The sequence below is a fragment of the Podarcis melisellensis genome (genome assembly GCF_964234715.1).
Source record: "Podarcis melisellensis genome assembly, chromosome: 8".
NCBI classification, from domain to species: Eukaryota; Metazoa; Chordata; class Lepidosauria; order Squamata; family Lacertidae; genus Podarcis; species Podarcis melisellensis.
Genome location: NC_138540.1, coordinates 26,294,278 through 26,310,967, shown reverse-complemented (window position 1 = coordinate 26,310,967; position 16,690 = coordinate 26,294,278). Strand labels below are relative to the sequence as shown.

The following is a 16,690-nucleotide window of genomic DNA, read 5'->3' as shown; positions in this document are numbered from 1 at the left end:
CATATATATATATATATATATATATGAGAAGAGAGATAAAGAGAGAGTTATAATTCTATTAATGTTTAGTTGTTTTTGAATGACTGGTTTCCCGCTCCCCTATGTTATTAGCTGTTCTTATTTTATCTGTAAGCTGACTTGAGTCTGTCAAGGAAAAAGGCGGGACATAAATCAATACAAAAGGCTCTTTGAAAAAGAAAGGTGCCCAAAAGACAGTGTGTGCGTGCGTCACCTTTGTACCTGAACTGCCCGACGTCCCTTTCGTACTCTTTCAGCAGTGACTCTTTCCTCTCGAGGCGATCCTTGAGCTTCCTGATCTTGTCGAAGAGCACCCCGAGGTCCTTCTGTCGTCGCAACCCGAGCTTCTCCCTCTCATCGTAAGGAAGGTGCTTCACAGTCTGCATCCCCGTCAGCTCCTTGACGTTCACCAGGTTGGCGAGATCCTGGATCAGGTTGAGGTACTGGAGGGAAAGAGCAGGGAGCAAACTACTGGCGAGAATGGCATGCTTTCCCCTAGCTGGAAAAAGAACCCCCACTCTGAAATCAAGCAGAAGTCTTTGCTTTGCATTACCACTGAAGCTGCAGAGCTAAGCGAGTGACTCACTTGTGTTCCTGATTCACACACCTGTAATCCATAGGAGGGCTATGATCAGGGTACCTTTGTCAGCCTGAGGGCCGTACTCCCTTATGGGTAACCTTCTGGGGGCCACATGTCAGCGATGGGTAGGGCCAGAGGCAGAATTGGATGCAGCCACAGATATGACTCTTACCCTTGTTATGTCAGAGGTTTCTACACACAGCAGACTCTACATACATCTCCCTGTATAGTCCACCAAGGCAGACATACTTGAGCCAGAGGAAGGAAGTGGAGGTGGCCTGGCAGGAGTTCAGGTAAGAGACGCCTGGAGGGCCACATTTGGCCCCCCGAGTCCGAGGTTTCTCAGCCCTGATGCAAATGAAGGTCAGTGTCAACTTCTGGCACCTTTGGGAATTTGCTGAAGCCAAGCTGCCCTGGAAGGACATGCCCAGCTGACCCCAAGCCATGGTGGTAGAGGATGGTTCTGGGCATTGTGGTAGATTTAAAAAAAAACTTTTGGGTTGCTCACAGCCACGTCCTGCAGCCTGCAATGCGGCTGCCTGCTGGCAGTCTTGCCACCATGGCAAGGGTAAGCCTGCTGAAGGCAGTGGATGGGGTGGGTACTTGAGGGCACTTGCTGATGGGCAGGCTAAAACCTGACACCATCACTGATGTAAGCGCATGGTAATAACAGTATTTGTAGCACGCTCTCTTGGGAGCATATCTCTGCCCCTAGACACAGATCAGGAGAGGACTGCATGCTGGGATGTCCTCTGCAACATAAAGCCCCCCCCCAAGTACTTTAACACATTCTTCATTTTCATACCATGTTCTCACTGAGGTCTAAAGCGTCAGCCATTTCCAGCTTCGCAGTCCTCTCTATGGTCAAGTTGGGATCTGTTCTGGAAACACTGCTTTGAAGCTGGGAGGGTAAAAGGAAATAGAATCATAGCATTGTAGCGTTGTGGAAGAGACTCCAACCCCCTGCAATGGAGGAATCACACCTAAAGAATCCATAACAGATGACTGATCCACTCTCTGTTTAAAAACCTCTAAGGAAGGAGAGTCCACCACCTTCTGAGGGAGCCCATTCCACTGCCAAACAGCTCTTACTGTCAGAAAGTTCTTCCTAATGTGAAATAATGTATTCCGAAATATTCAGAATAGATTATCGAGGTGGGAGCTACGACCAAAAAGACATCAACAAATATTCTTCCTTCCTTCCTTTCATGACACGTTTTCTAAAGAAAGCATCACCAGGATACCGTGCATTGTTCAGTTTACCTGATTAGCACCCGCTGCTGTCATCAGGGTTGTCACCTGCTCCTTCTCTGTTCTTTCATCTCCCTTCTCAGCTGGGCCTTTTTTAAGCACTCTAAGTGGCTCTCCAATTCTCTCTTCAAAGCCTGAGAAAGAGAAGTCATCGTACTGTGCCACTTCCCGTTTCACTTGAAACTCACATTAAACACGTTTTGCATGGGATGAAAGATTCCAGGGACAGAGGACGAGAACAATGGGGTGGAGTGCTTGGGACTGGGGCAGGACAGGCCCAGGCTCAAATCTCTGCTCAGCTGCGAAGCTCACTTGGTGATCTGGCTAGACCCTTTCTATCTCACATGAAACTCAAAATTCAACTGGAGAAGTGGTGAGCAGGTGTTCAATCCTTTACACACACACAGTGGCAATTCATTAAATTGCTCTCTTTCTATTAATTCACAGAATGGGTGGTGGATGCCAGTGGTGGGTGCAGCCAGAGGCTGAAGGGGGTGGAGCAACAAATGTGAATTTTTACCTCTTTGAGTATCTGCAGACACTTGCACCGTTCTCTCTGTTCTCCACCCGAGCAAGCAAGGAGCATTATTAGACTTTAAAAAGTCAGTCCCGCCAAGCAAAATTACTCAAGAGGGTGCAAAGCAGGACTGGTGAAGGGCATAGCTTGGGGAGAAGGGGTGTTGCTGGGGAGCATCCCAAGGGCCAGATAGAGGCTTGGAGGGCCACATTTGGTTCCTGGGTCTGAGGATCTCCACCCCTGCTATAGAAGTTTCTGACACAAGGATATGGTGATGTCTATTCTGGGTCCCTGGAAGAGCCCACAGAGCAAGGCAGGTGTTGCAGTGCTATGAAGAACTCCTCATGAGCAACTCCTCATGAGGTGGAACTTAGCCCTTTTGAGCATTTGTACCTGAATTTAAAGGCATGTAGTAGCACCGCTAACAAGCTACTTGTGACCATGTGTGTGTTTTACACTAGACCTGTGCAGGTGTTTGCAGGAGAGAAGTCTTATAGCAATGCTTGATTTCTTACTGCTGTTTCTCAGGTACCCAAATTTATCCCACAACTTGCAAAAGCTAACTGCACAAATCACTGCCTGCAAGCGTTCCATGAAATGTAGCACTCACCCAATGGGTGACCCCTTTCTAGCATTCTGACTCTTTGCCGCAGCTCAGCCAGGGCGCCTTTCTGGCGACTGATGATTTCCTCGTGTCTGGAGCCTTTGCATCTTGCTCCCAGATCAGCCAGGCTCACGGATGATACCTGAAGGAAACAGGCTCAGGTTAATAATTCTCTTCTGAGGCAACAAGGTGATAAGGGCTCCCTCTGGGCAACTCGCTTCCATGTGGATTCCTCAATGCAGAAATTACAAAAGGCGCTACATGAAAAGGGGAAGAAGGTCACCCTCAAAGAGTTCCATTTTTTTAAAACGGGGAAGTAGTTCTCTTGCATCAAAATGCCTTGGCAATGTTCCAGCTCACAATATAGGGAACAGAGACTGACAGAAACCTCAGGGCACCATCTTGATTTTACAACATCAGCTAAGCTTGGTTCCTGTTTTTTATCTTTCCTTATCTCTGCAATTCTCCCCCCTCCCTCCACTCTGCATGCACACACATTTTTTCTCTCCCTTAAACAAATCCTTTGCTCTCCTATTAGATCTTCTGAAAGCCCATTTATTTTTTACCTAGTTTATCAAAGTTTTCTTTTTAAAAATTCCAAATAGACACATTTTTAACAAAGCAGAGGCGTATTATTGATTTTATAGGTATACAGTTTTTTAAGTGTTCAGAATTTGAGTATACAAATGGAAATAGTTTATAATATGTTTTGTATACAGAAATTATAGTAATGAATGAGTTAAATTAATATATATATATATTTCTCTGTCCTTTTAAAAAATCAGAGTAAGAAACCCCAAAGTCCACCCTAATCCCCCAATGAAAAGGAACTATTCTTGTCCAAATTGCTTAGTGGACGCAGCTAATTAGTTACTGCTACATATGGCCCAGAAAAGACTTTGAAAATTCGCTCCTGGCTTTCCTTAGGGTGGATAAAAATGTTATTTTCAAAGGACCTAGGACCATAAAACCACTCTGCTTTGTGTGCACTTGTGCAAGTATTTGTGAAATAAAATGGGAGCGCCTGAGCACGTCCCTTTTTATTTTCTCCCACAAGCTGCCTTTCCAACTCTAATGAGCAATTACAATCACACTTAGCAGTTAACAAGACTTCACATTTTGCAAAGCGCTATAAAAACATTTGCCGGTTACCTATCACAACATGCCTGGATGATAGGTACTTAATGAGAATCAAGTTACATGGGACAGGAGATAAATGTTAGCAAAGTCATGTGCTGTTGCTTGAGCTGCTGGGGGTTGCCTCCTCTTGGGGAACAATCCTGCACCAGCTCCAGGGAGGTTCTGTTGGACAGAACAACAGGCTTCTGGGTCCTGCTCCATCCACCCAAGATGAAGAAGTTCTTTGCCCAGTTCAGCTGGGCTTCACAGCAGCTGTACTGGAACCCTGATGCTGCAGCATCAATGGCAGTTACTTGCACTAGCAACACGGACAGGGCTGGTTCCTATTACTGGAGCTGAAGGGCAAGCTGACCTACCTACTGTGCAAAGGCTCTGTGTTTCGTGTTTTCACCAGATGGGAAGACAGCAGGCTGCATGAATGAAAGTGCCACATGAATACCGGAGAGTGGTTAAGCTACGACATGACCAATCTGCTCCCCTGAGCAGGTATCAGTTTACAGGTAAGGGCTTGCACAACTTGTTGTTAACAGTGCAAGTGGTAGCCCCCGGTTCAAATCTCAACTCTCGCTAATTGGCTGTACGCAAGTCACTAGCACTCAGTTTCAACAGTTCCATCTGCAAAATGGGGATAATAAGATGGCTCAGTTTGCAGGAGCGTAATAAGGAATGCAGGAAGCTGCTGCAGACAGAGTCAGATCATGGGTGCGGCTAGTACTATCTGCACCAGCAAAGGAGAACCTCTAGCCCGTGGGTCTAATTAGGCTAGGGTTACCAGACGTCCCTGGATTTGCAAACCTGTCCCTAGACAAATTCCATCCCTGGAATGTCCCCAGATTTGCAAATCTGTCCCCGGGAAATGTGGCTGTGGCAGCCTCAGCAGCCCAGAGCCAGCCTGATGGCGCAGTTGGCTCTGGCTGGCTTCAGGAGCTGCTCACTGCTGCCGCCACTGCCGAAGGGGAACCCGGGATGTCTGGCGGTGCAGATCTCCTGCCTCCTTCCCCCTTTGTTTTGACAGATCGGGGAGGCTCAGGAGTCACGGGCAAGGGGGCACTGCCCAGGAGGGGCACAAGGCGCATGGTTTCTCTGCCAGGCAAGGTGCAAAGCCCTTCTTTTGCACCCTGTGAAACATAAATGTGCCGGTTTTTTTAAAAAAAAACTGGGCAACAGCCGCCCGCCCATGACTCCCAAGCCTCCCCCGATCAGTCAAAACAAAGGAGGAAGGGGGCAGGAGATCGGGGGAGGCTTGGGAGTCATGGGCGGCGGCACGCCATTGCCCAGTTTTTTAAAAACTCTGCGCATTTATGTTTCACAGGTTGCAAAAGAAGGGCTTTGCACCTTTATAAAATATGTATGTGTGCTCGTGTATTTTGCCTCACCATCCCCACTACAGACTCCCTGTTGCTACTCAGCTTTAAAAAAAAAAAGTGTCCCTGGATTCACTGAAAAAAAATCTGGTGACCATAAATTAGGCCCCCAATTTGGCCAAGCCTTGCCCACTTGCTCTGCACCTTACACCATATATAATGCAGGGAAATGACAGCTGGTTTACACTGCCTGGCAATAACACTAAAAGACTTCAAACAGAAGCATTTTCTAGCCCAACTTCGAGGTGCCAGGGACTGCACATGCAACCTGTCACGTTCCAAACAGGCTGCCTCCCTTCCCTGAATATTAATGAGACCGTGTAGGTTATGTGAATGCTCATCGTTAGGATCATCGCTTGGTGAGATTTGCGGGGTCTCACTTAGTCAGGCTCTGGGTACGCTGTCATTATTCTAGGTTACAATGGATCATTACAGGCACAAAATGACATTTTGGCAATGCTGACTCATTCAACAGCTTTAGAGCAATTAAAAATAAAGAGCATCTTCACTCATTTTGTTTGCTTCCAACAGGCACAATTCTTTTGGAGCCAGATGTCATGGTCTGGTTGGACACAGAGGAATTATGGGAGGAACCAGCTGGGAAAACCCAAGGGAAAAAGGCTCCGAGCCTGGGGATTGGCGGTGGCACGATGATGAATGGCCAGGGGGAGAAAATTGGGAAGAGGTGTTGTAAGCTGAAGAGGTAGCAGGGCTTAGTGAGCTGGGAGAGTTTGTAGCAGAGAAAAGTCCAGAATCAGAGGCAGAAGCTGAAGCAGGAGAATGGAAGGAGGGAGGCCAAGAGACAGAGATGAGTCACGCTGGAGAAGAGTCATGAGGGTCTCCCCTTTGTGCTGTGACAAGCTCCCCTCTCCTCTGGTCTCCCAGAACCAGAAGAGGCATGAAAAGGGTGGAGGGGACTATGTCTGCATGCAGGTGCAATCTCTGGTTCCCTGGAAAAGCCCTGGAGAGGAGGGAACTTAGGTGATAAGAGGTGGGGACTTTCAGTCTTGACAACTGATTTTCATAGAGGAAGACCACCGAGAATGAGCTGCTGTGCTCATTAGGCCTGACACTCAACCATGTCTGTGACACAAGGGTGGGGAACCTCAGCCCCAGGGGCCAAGTCATGCCGCCCTCTTCCCAAGCCACATCCCTCCCCTCTGACAAGTAACTCCTGAAAACCTGCCCACAAAGGAATTCACCTTTGGCCCAAAAAGAGTCCTCCACCTTTGTCCTGCTGACACAGAGATGAGCAGTTGGAACCAATCAGCCATGTGGCTGTTTCAAGACAAGATTCCTGACCAAGTTCAATCCCTAGCACACCAAATTTGGGCTAGAAAAGACCCCTATCTAAAACCTTTCAGCACTGGTGAGTGTAGACCAGCTCCACCTTATAGCTGCCTGACACCTGACATTGTATATACGGCGTCAGGGTAGAGCAGATGGGCAAGGCTTAGCCATACGCCCCGTGAGTTGGAGGTTCTCCAGTGCTGGTGCAGACAATACTAATTGGACCCGTAATTGGACTCTGCTTACAGATCTCCCTGTGTTCTTTGCAATGATCCTGAAAGCTGAGCCATCTTATTATCCCCATTTTACAGCTCGCCACAGTCAATCTGGTTGACAGGCCTTTGGTGCCCCAAGTCTTCTGCATCCATGTTCCCAGCGCATTGCTCTGAAGGCAAATACCAGGTGCAGGAGAGTTCCCCACCAGTACCACCAGAGTGCTCCGCAGTGTTCCCTGCTTCGAGTGCCACTTGCCTTCTTGCTTGTGGAGGCTTCGTCAGGGGTGGAGGACCTTGTCTGCACGCTCTTGTGCTGCGCAATTTTCTTGGGCTCATCTGCCTTTTCCTTCCTCTCTGTCGCCAGCTCCTGCAGCTTCCCTCTGATGTTCCTGCACTCCAAAAAGGAAGAGGGGAAGGAGGAGGAGAAGTTGTTGCTAAAGGAGAATGATGGGTGGTGGAGACCAAAGGCTGATGTTAGCAAGCATCTAGTGAAGAACAGAGGTTAGGAGGAAGCAGCAGAGTCAACCTACTGGCTGAACAAGCCCAACAACATCTACTGGGTCTGGGACAAGCTTTCAATAGGCTTTTCCATCCCTTCTGACTCCACTTTTTAAAATTAAGATATCAAGGGGCTACAGCTGGGACCTTCCACCTGTACTGCCAAAGCTACCACCATCACCAGGAAAGAGTTTTTAAAACACATGGTTCTGGTGCAGCCCACCCAAGGGAGCCCCCCCCCTTGCAGCAATGGTCTCACACCAGAGATCAGTCTGGCATAGTGCTAAGAGTAATCAGGCTGGGACTGAGGAGACATGGGTTCAAATACTCTGCCACAAAACTTGCTGGGCGGCCCTGGGCTAGTCACTATCTCTCAGCTGAACCAACCTCATAGGGTTGTTGTGAGAGCAGGTCTGAGAGGGAACCATCAATGTTGCCTCGAGCTCCTTGGATGAAAAGTGTGATACAAACAAGCCCCCTACCTTAATTCTTCGCTTTGTGCTTTGAGGTCTGCATCTTTCTGGTCCACAAGCTTGGACATCTCAAAGAGTTTCTCTCGAAGCTGGTTGAGTTCGTGGGCTTGGCTGTGGACAAGACGCCGTTTCTGCTCTAGCTCCATCTTCTGTTTTTCACTGAGTTCTCCTGCACAAAGGGAGTTCGGAGTAGTTTTGGGCTATATTAGCTGTAGATCCTATAGATTTACATGATGGCTGGGGTGGATGGAAGTTGGAGGTCCAACATCTGGAGGGCCAGAAGTTTGCCACTCCTAATGCAGACACTCACACCCAGGAACAGGAAAGACAGAGATGATGAACTATGATCAAACTTTCAGTACCATGGCCCAATACACCTAAGAGGGCTTCACTTCCTAGCCCTGACTCGGAAGAGGGGGATTGCACTGTGGGATCCCACAATACTTTTCATTTTCTCTGGAACATGCGACCGTTCACCTTCTGTTTTTGTGCTAACTTTGTGCAATGTTACACCTGCAGCGATTTTAACACTAACCATGGTTAGTTTCAAACCTGGGTTTACAACCTGGGGATGCACATATTCTAGTGCGAACTGGATTAACATTGGTGTAGATGAAACATCGACAAAAAGGAAGAAAAAGGAAGCTCTGTGCATGATAAGGGAGGAGGAAGGATTGTGTGAGCTGATAGGTGCTCCCACTTTCTCCTAACCAAACTTTGGATATTAGAAACTTGGTCTCCATAGGGGCATTTATTCAATGAAGGAAGATCTTCTTTAAAAGCATCTCTGTGTCGCATTAGCACAGCAAAGGATCCTAGAGCCATTTACAGTGTTGGCTCTACCACAGAGGTGGGCAAGCTGCAGCTCTCCAGATGTTGCTGAACTCCAACTCCCATCAGGCCCAACCCACATGGCCAAAGCTCAAGGGCTGATGGGAGTTGGAGTCCAACAGTTTCCGGAGAGTCACAGGTTGCTCACCCCAAATCTATAAATACGGAACTCCCTCTTCTCAAACACTTTTCAAGCTGTAGGCCCCTATGCATGCTTGCCAACAAAGTAAAAGCAAAGCATCATAAACAAACAGCAACAGGGCCATCATGCACCATAAAAACTGGCACACATTTTATATATGTATTTGCTGCAGCCCAGACAAAGGAAGACACTTTCCCAGCAGTATCTTTCTCTCTGTTAGCAAGCAGAAATTCGGTCTCTGATTGAACTGATCCACTGTCCCTTTCTATTGAGGTGTTCCAGTTTTTTAGTTCTTAACAGTGCAATCCTATGTTTGGCTGAGTTTCACAGGCCTTGCTCCCAGATAGGTATGGACAGAGCATTCTTGGTGCGATCTGGGTGTTTTAGACTATAACTCCCATCAGGTCCAGCCAGCTGGGAGTTGTAGTTGGAAAACATCTAATAGGCTCCAGGCTGAGGATAGAAGGGAAGGTGGTACAAAACATATTAAGTTACACGATGCCATTTCACAAACCAATCACATCAGACACCCTGGCTCTGGCTTCTGAGAGTTCCTTCTTTAACTCTGAAATGACAGCCTGGTTGGACACGATTTCATGCTTTGCAGCTGCTAATCCTTCCCTGAAGTTTGTGAAACAAAAATGAAGAAGCAAAAAATTCAGCCTGAATAACGCAGCTTGAGACGCTCATTCTTTATTTGATTATTTTAAAACCTTTTAAGTCTATCATGAGGAAGATTATGAAAAAAATCCCTCCAGTTTTTATGGGAGTCAATACGTATTTGGGGGTACAAATGCAGATGGCTTTCATCAAAGTGGCTCATTAGCATACTGTCAAGTTATGCCACCAGAATGGGAGACTGATTAGACAAGCCTCAAAATATTATAATGCACTTTGGAAATATGACTCATTACCCCTGTTGAGAATTCTCACAAACATATATTGCTATTTCCAAGACTTCCTTTTCCCACAGCTTTTGAGTAATTATGCTATAGAAAAGCAGCAATAGGAAGCCGATAGGAAATTTAGTGACTTACTTCAGGAAAACATCAGTCCCTTCCGGGCAAGGAACTTCTGGTGGATGAGCTGGCAACAACTTGCAAGATTCCCTCTGCATGTCTGAGGAAAAAGAAAGACACCCAAAAATATAAAAATATTCTGAGAAATGTAAGGTTTCACATCTGGATTATTATGCTGATGACTTCTCAAGAAGAGAATGGCAAACAGCAGAGTAATAAAATCATACAATTAAAAAAACTATTTAAAACATTTTTAAAAGAAACTGAAAGCATTAAGAGAACATTTAAATCTGTCTGGAGTTCAACAAAAGGCTTTTTTGATCAGTAAACTATTCAGATTAATCAGTTGTCCCTAAGATGGTTAGATACTCTCAGGATCGCTTTTCAGACTACAACTCACATCATCCCCGTGTTGGGGGTAAAGAGAGTCGTAGTCCTAAACATCTGGAGGCCACTAGCTTAGAAAAGGCTGATTTAAATCAACAATTAATTGTTTACTCAGTTAGGGTAACTGATTAAAACGTTTTGATTTAAGAAAAAAAGTCACCCCTTGAGTTAATCAATCAGCAGGTTATTTTAGAAAACTTCAGGGCAGTTTGTTGGCATGAACTGGCCCCAAGTATGACAGGATATGCCAAGGGCACCAGACAAGAGCATTCTCTGTTTTCTCTGCTGACCTTCTATTTGCTTCTGAAGCCTTGCATTTTCCTCCTTTGCCACCTTCAGCTTCTGGACAGCTTCCACAAATTTGTTTTCCAAGTCCACTATTGTCTTTGAGTGTTGCTTGATCTGTTCCTTATATTCTGTTATCTCCACCTGATGCTTCTGCTTCTGCATCTCATTCTCATTCTCAATGCTCTTCAGACGTTTCTCCCAGATGGTTAGCTTCTCTTCTGCCACTGTCTAAAAACAAGCAAACCCCCAAACAGAACTCATTCATTTTGCTCAGCACATGGGTGACTTTTTCAGATAAAGCCATTGTCAAGGGTGCTAGGAGAAAAATAAACTAGCAAACCTTCATGTTTAGTTATTTATTTGTTCAATTTGCATCTTGTCCTTCATCAGTTTCCTTCTCCCCAGGGTGTGTTATTCTTAACAAATTTTGGGGGCAGTTGGGAGGAGGAGATTATGATTCACTTGAATTAGAAAAATTTCTTAATGCAGTACTTAAATCAGTAACTGGTTTATCTCAGAGACAGGCTTTGAGATGTGGGAGGTGGATGAGCCTAGACCTTAATTTCCAACCCTCCAAAATGGCCTTTCACAAATCTCCCATTCCAGCAGCTGCTGTCTTTCACCTCCAAGTTGAAAACGTGGGAGCAGCTGTCATTCCTCAAAGGGCCAAATCTGGGCCAGGAGTTTCTAGCTGCTGAACCCTCAAGCAGAATTGCTTGCACTCCTCTGTCACCAGTTACCTTTCTTCTCGTAGCCTCTTCTAGGCTCTCCAGAGCCTTCTTTATCTTGGCATTTAGAGCTTCTTCTGATTTTGTTTTAAGTTCAATTACCTGTAATGAACATATTATTAAGAAGTGAGAAGACAGAACCTAGGCTTCAGAGAATGGAGTGTGGTTTGTCTTAGTTAAAAGCCTGGCAGACCAGCGTTTAACTTGCCAATAACTGTGCTGCAGGAAATCAGACACCAGGAAGAGTCTGGATTAGAAAACTTCAGATGAGAATGGCGGGGTGGGGAAGCAATGACGATGACACTTTATTTTATCCCTCTTTCAATCCTAACTTAGTTCACATATATTGCCATACTACGGCAAAGGAGAACATGCTTCAAAGCTTACTAACTGGTGTTATGCATTTATATCCCGCCTTTTACTCAATGCAGCATATCTAGTTCTCCACTGCAGCCTCACAAAGAGCCTTGGAAGGCAGGGAAGGTTGAGAGACAGTGACTGGTCCATCGTCACCCAAGTGAGCTTCATGGCCAAGTAGGGACTAGAATCTGGGCTGCCAGCATCCTAGTCAAGAGCCCAGTTTGCCTCCCTCCTCCTCCTCCTCACCACCTCCTCCTCTGTGATCTGACTCCCTTTGAGACGCATTGTCTCAGACATCCGGATTACTTGAGCTTGCCCGTCAAATGAGGATCAGAAGCCACATTCAAACCATAATGCGCATTGTATTGGAGAGGGCAACACAGACCATACTTGGCTTTGAATCAACGTAGTGGAATGGTCAGAGTGTCAGGTTATGGCTGGGTAGACCTAGGTATGAAACTCCCACTCAGCCACTTGGTAACCTTGAGGCACCCATGCCTTCTCAGCCTAGTCTAGCTCCAAGGTATTTTTTTGTTTGTTTGCCTGTTTGTTTGTTTTTGAGAGGGCAAAATGTGGAGGCGAAGGGAGGCAAGAACCATGTACTCTGCCTTTAGTTCCTTAGAAGAACGGTGGGATATACAAGCGGAAAAGGACCTATGGTTAGTAAGTAACTTGATGTAGGAAGAAGTGCTTCCTTTGAACACTCAAAATGCATAATATAAATATTTATCTCTCTAGCTGTCTGCTAGAGGAGATTGTGGGATGGCAAGAGGAGGGCAGGCCCACGGATTTCTATATACCTCAGCTGATCGCTTCATCTGAGCTTCCAAATCTTGGACCTTTTTCTTTTCTTCATGAATGGCCTCCTTTAATTTTGCTTCCTCCAGGGCAGCCAGCCCCTCCAGAACCTGGGAAAGTAATTTAATTCTTCTTGTTAACATGGTTAAAGCAAACGAAGGAAATTTGCTAGGCAGAAACGGCTCGGTGACAGATGAACAAACGTTAAGTTAACATTCTAGTGGGAGAGGCCCTTAAAAAATAATTAGCTGCATTGGGCACAGCATTGGGAGAGGGGAGTTACAAAATACCAAGCATATGAGCTACTGAGATGTACGTTCACAGCATGATTGAATGGAGGACCAGAATTATTAAGATACCAGTTCCAAAGGGGGTAGACTTAGGTAATTGCAATTTTGTATTGTTGTTGTTGTTACTACTATTACTATTATTATTACTTTGTTATGCCGCAACAACTGACCTGCCTTGCTCTGTGGGCTCCTCCCTGATAGCAGATCAGGGCATCTTGTTCCACCTTCTTCAGTTCTTACTATGTAGGCCTACTATGTCCCCATTGCCACTTTCATTTAGAAGGTGGGTTCAAACACTTTTAAAAACACCCCTAAGCTTTCTTTGTACCTTCTCATTCTCCTGAAGTTCTCGCTCTCTGTCTCGAAATTGCTCCTCGAGTTTTTCTTTCAGTTCATTTAGCTTCTCCTGCAGGAGGGAATCCTGAGACATCTCTGCCATCTTCAGCTGGTTCTATAGCAAAAGATTCAGACCGTCAGGCCTGCTTTGGGCTACTGGCCTCAGCCAGAGAAGCTCATTTCAGGGAAAACACCTTTTACCTGCAGCGTCTGGAGTTTAGCCATGGTCTCATGGTGTTTGCCCAGCAGCTTCTTCATGTAGGAAGCCATTCCTGACAAAAACAGACAAGCATGATAACAGAAGGGAGTGACCAGGCTTCATCTCTCTCCTCTGTTTCCTGGAAAATTCCTTTCTTTAGCCAGGTTTTCTTAAACGGAGCTCATTCTGCTGCAGCAGTGAAAAACGTTTTGGACTAGGGCAGGACTAGGGATCCTGTTGACGGACTCCAACTCCCATCAGCCTCAACCTCACAGGGTTGTTGTGAGAATGAAATGGGGTGGGTGGGATCATGAACACTGGCCTGTGCTCATTGGAGCAAGTTCAGGATTGAAAGGGGTGTGTACTCGCACATGTATGTGTGTATGTACATAACACCATTGCCTTCTACCTGGACAACTAATCTTTCTCTTTCCTGGATTACATGTTCCATTTTCAGGATCAAAAAACACATGTTTGGAACTCCCAATGTCTTTTTATTTTACAAAAAGCAGCTATAGCAGGTTCTGTTTATTTGTTTAGGAATCCATAAACTGCAGTTCTGCCAAAAATGGCACACAATACTAAAAACTAAAAGTAAAATGATTATGGTCATGCTTACTAACATCAACCATTATAAACTGTTGGCAGGTGGTGGGGCGGATCATGGTTACATGCAGGTGCTGGATTTTGGTTATGATGGGGAGGGGAGAGGGTACTTTGGCTGGGGCAGTGAACCTAGGGCAGCAATGCACTCTCACTTAGGGTCCTACAGTATGATTAAGGTAAGCAGAAAATGTAAGAGAGACAAAGGAACCTTTTTCAGAGCCAGACACATCAAGCCCCACATCCCGAAGGAGACATTCCACTGCATCCACCCAGCCCAGCAAACTGCAGAGGACTCCGGCTGTTGAGGTCTGGACTCCCAAGGCAGGCGGGGTCAGGCACAGATTCTGGAGATTGCAGATCTCTTTCTTCAAGCTGCTGCTGCAGTAAGAGGTTCCCAAGAAATCCTGGCAAGAAAACAGGGAAGAGAAGAAGCAAACCCACACAGACATGAGTGTGGGTCATTCTTATCTTGAAGCAGCAGCGAAGACTCATTTCCCCACATAATATTCTCGGCTGTTTTTGTAACAGCTAGTTGCTCTAGCAATAAATCATTTGGTGTTGTGTTTCAACAGCCCTCATCTTCCTGTTACAAGGAAGGAATTCAGAAAAGATAACAATCCCCCCAAGCCATCTCTCAACACTCCAGAGCAATTACCCAGGCCAATTATTTTTCTTTCTTAAAAAAAAGTAATTCCCAAGTATAAGCCTGATGAACTGGATACTGGCAGGGGGCACACAGACGGATTCTTTTGGGAAGTTGTTTTAGCAATCTGGACTGGACTTATTTAGATGACCAGTGGAGCCTTTTTCATGACAGTGATGGGTAGGGCCAGAGGAACAAAATGGGTGGAGCAACAGGTGCAATTCTTTCCTTTGTACAACTGGCTTCATCCTGGTGGTGCAAATGTCAGAGGTTTCTACACCCATACATTTTCCGATCAGGCAAACCAGTGACATTACTGCAGTTCAGGGACACTTCCAACTAGGCAAAAGCATTCAAGGAGGGCCTGGAGCAGGAGCGGTGAGGGGTAGGGCCTGGGAAAAGTCCTATGGACCAGGCAGAGAGGTCTGGAGGGCAGGATGTGGCCCCTGGCCCTGAGCATTCCTGCCCCTGCTGCAGACCATTCCTGTGCAACCTGCATGTGTAGAATTCCACCATAACTCATCTAAACAAAATGAGAAAGCTAATATCCTATAAAGATGTGTCTAAAGGCATTACCTGAAGTCCATCCAATGCTTTCTTCAACAGCTCAACATTTTCAGACACTTCCTCAATTTCAGAGTTCTTGGCAAGTAACTCCTCTTTCAGCAGAGCCTCCCTTTGGCAATACTCTTCACTGGTCACCTGGATTTCTTCTATCTTCTCAACAATCTGATATGTGTGGGTTAACAAAGAAAAAGTCAGTATATATTATTTATCTGCTCACTCCTGGGATTTATGCTTCACTTCCCACCTGAAATACATTTGAATATTCATTTCCTCATTAAAAAGTAAAGCTGCGTGTTGAAAGCACATGTCCCCACCCCCTGTTTTGCTCAAAATTCACCTCTTGTATCAGTACAACAATAATGGAATCTGGTGAATTCTCATTATACTCCTCCACCCCATAAGGTGCGCGCTCTCGCTCTCTCTCTCTCTCTCTCTCTCTGTGTGTGTGTGTTCTGTGATGCTCTTAATCAGGGCTGGCCTGCTGGGGGACCTTTCAGTGGTCCCCTATGGCTGCAGGCACAGCTTGCATCCACCAAGAGTTGTGTGTTCAGTATCGTGGGTCCAATTTTTTGGAACTCCCTTCCAGCTGAGGTCAGACAGGCCTCCTTCCTACGCAACTTCCAGCGCCTGTGGAAGGCATTTCAACTGAGGTTCAATTTTATAGTTTTAACTTATTTTGTGTACTGTATCTTTGTAAACCACTTAGGGACTCTTGTATTTCAGAGGTATATAAATCATTTAGGTATTTTTTTTAGTGCCCATAGCATGGCAAGGAACTCAACAAAGGCAGTGAGCAACAACATGGTCCACAGCACAACATTAATCTTCCTGTGTTTAACAGGCGAAGATCTCACCTGCTGATCTGTTAGTGCCTTCTCTGGAAGTTGTGAAAAGAGAGCTTCGGTAAGTTGGTGTCTAAAGCGCTGTGCCTAACAGCAGAAAACAAAGAGTGAAAAAAGGTCGATGGTAAAACTTAACTGACAGCAGGGACCACCCCACTTCCAAAACAGAACTGTATAGTTGGAAGGTACCCCCAAGGGTCATCTAGTCCAACCCCCTGCAAGGCAGGAATCTCAGCTCAAGAATCCCTGACAGCTAGCCATCCAACCTCTGCTTAAAAACCTCCAGTGAGTGCACTCACTTCCTTGCTGAGAAATACAGTGGGTTGGAAAAGCAACTAGGAATCTTGTGGTACCCAAAACATTTTCTTATCGTATACATTTTAATGGACCAGAATCCACTTGATCATTCAAACAAGCAAGCCACACTTTGACTAATTAAACCACGTGCAAACCAGGATACCATAACTGATGTTTCAGCAGCCCCTACCTGAGTTGCTGCCAGATCCAGATCTGACTTAATGAGGCGCTCCCTGCGCCCCATTTCTTGTAACTGCTGGGATCGCTTCTCACACTCTTTTTTCAGGTCCCCTTCAGCCTGAAACAGGGAAAGTCTGGGGATAGCAAGGCTGTACAAAAATAGGGTGGGGGCCAGGGGGAGGGCAGACTTCAGGCTTATTGCATCTGCTTTGCTTCTCATAAGGAAT

At 45.9% G+C, this 16,690-nt stretch overlaps 1 protein-coding gene across 1 annotated transcript in view; it reads right to left on the bottom strand.

Moving 5' to 3' along the window:
- FHAD1 (forkhead associated phosphopeptide binding domain 1) overlaps nt 1-16,690 on the bottom strand; it is a 38,505-nt gene that overhangs the window by 6,044 nt on the left and 15,771 nt on the right. Inside the window, exons 11-27 of the mRNA XM_081921760.1 lie at nt 16,474-16,581; nt 15,999-16,073; nt 15,154-15,306; nt 14,143-14,338; nt 13,331-13,401; nt 13,122-13,244; nt 12,506-12,613; nt 11,358-11,447; nt 10,620-10,845; nt 9,961-10,042; nt 9,438-9,544; nt 7,960-8,119; nt 7,091-7,368; nt 2,977-3,126; nt 1,862-1,983; nt 1,404-1,499; nt 241-461 (exon numbers count right to left, since the gene is read on the bottom strand). Of these exons, the coding sequence (XP_081777886.1) occupies nt 241-461; nt 1,404-1,499; nt 1,862-1,983; nt 2,977-3,126; nt 7,091-7,368; nt 7,960-8,119; nt 9,438-9,544; nt 9,961-10,042; nt 10,620-10,845; nt 11,358-11,447; nt 12,506-12,613; nt 13,122-13,244; nt 13,331-13,401; nt 14,143-14,338; nt 15,154-15,306; nt 15,999-16,073; nt 16,474-16,581 (2,366 nt within the window). The remainder of the gene's footprint in view (nt 1-240; nt 462-1,403; nt 1,500-1,861; nt 1,984-2,976; nt 3,127-7,090; nt 7,369-7,959; nt 8,120-9,437; nt 9,545-9,960; nt 10,043-10,619; nt 10,846-11,357; nt 11,448-12,505; nt 12,614-13,121; nt 13,245-13,330; nt 13,402-14,142; nt 14,339-15,153; nt 15,307-15,998; nt 16,074-16,473; nt 16,582-16,690) is intronic.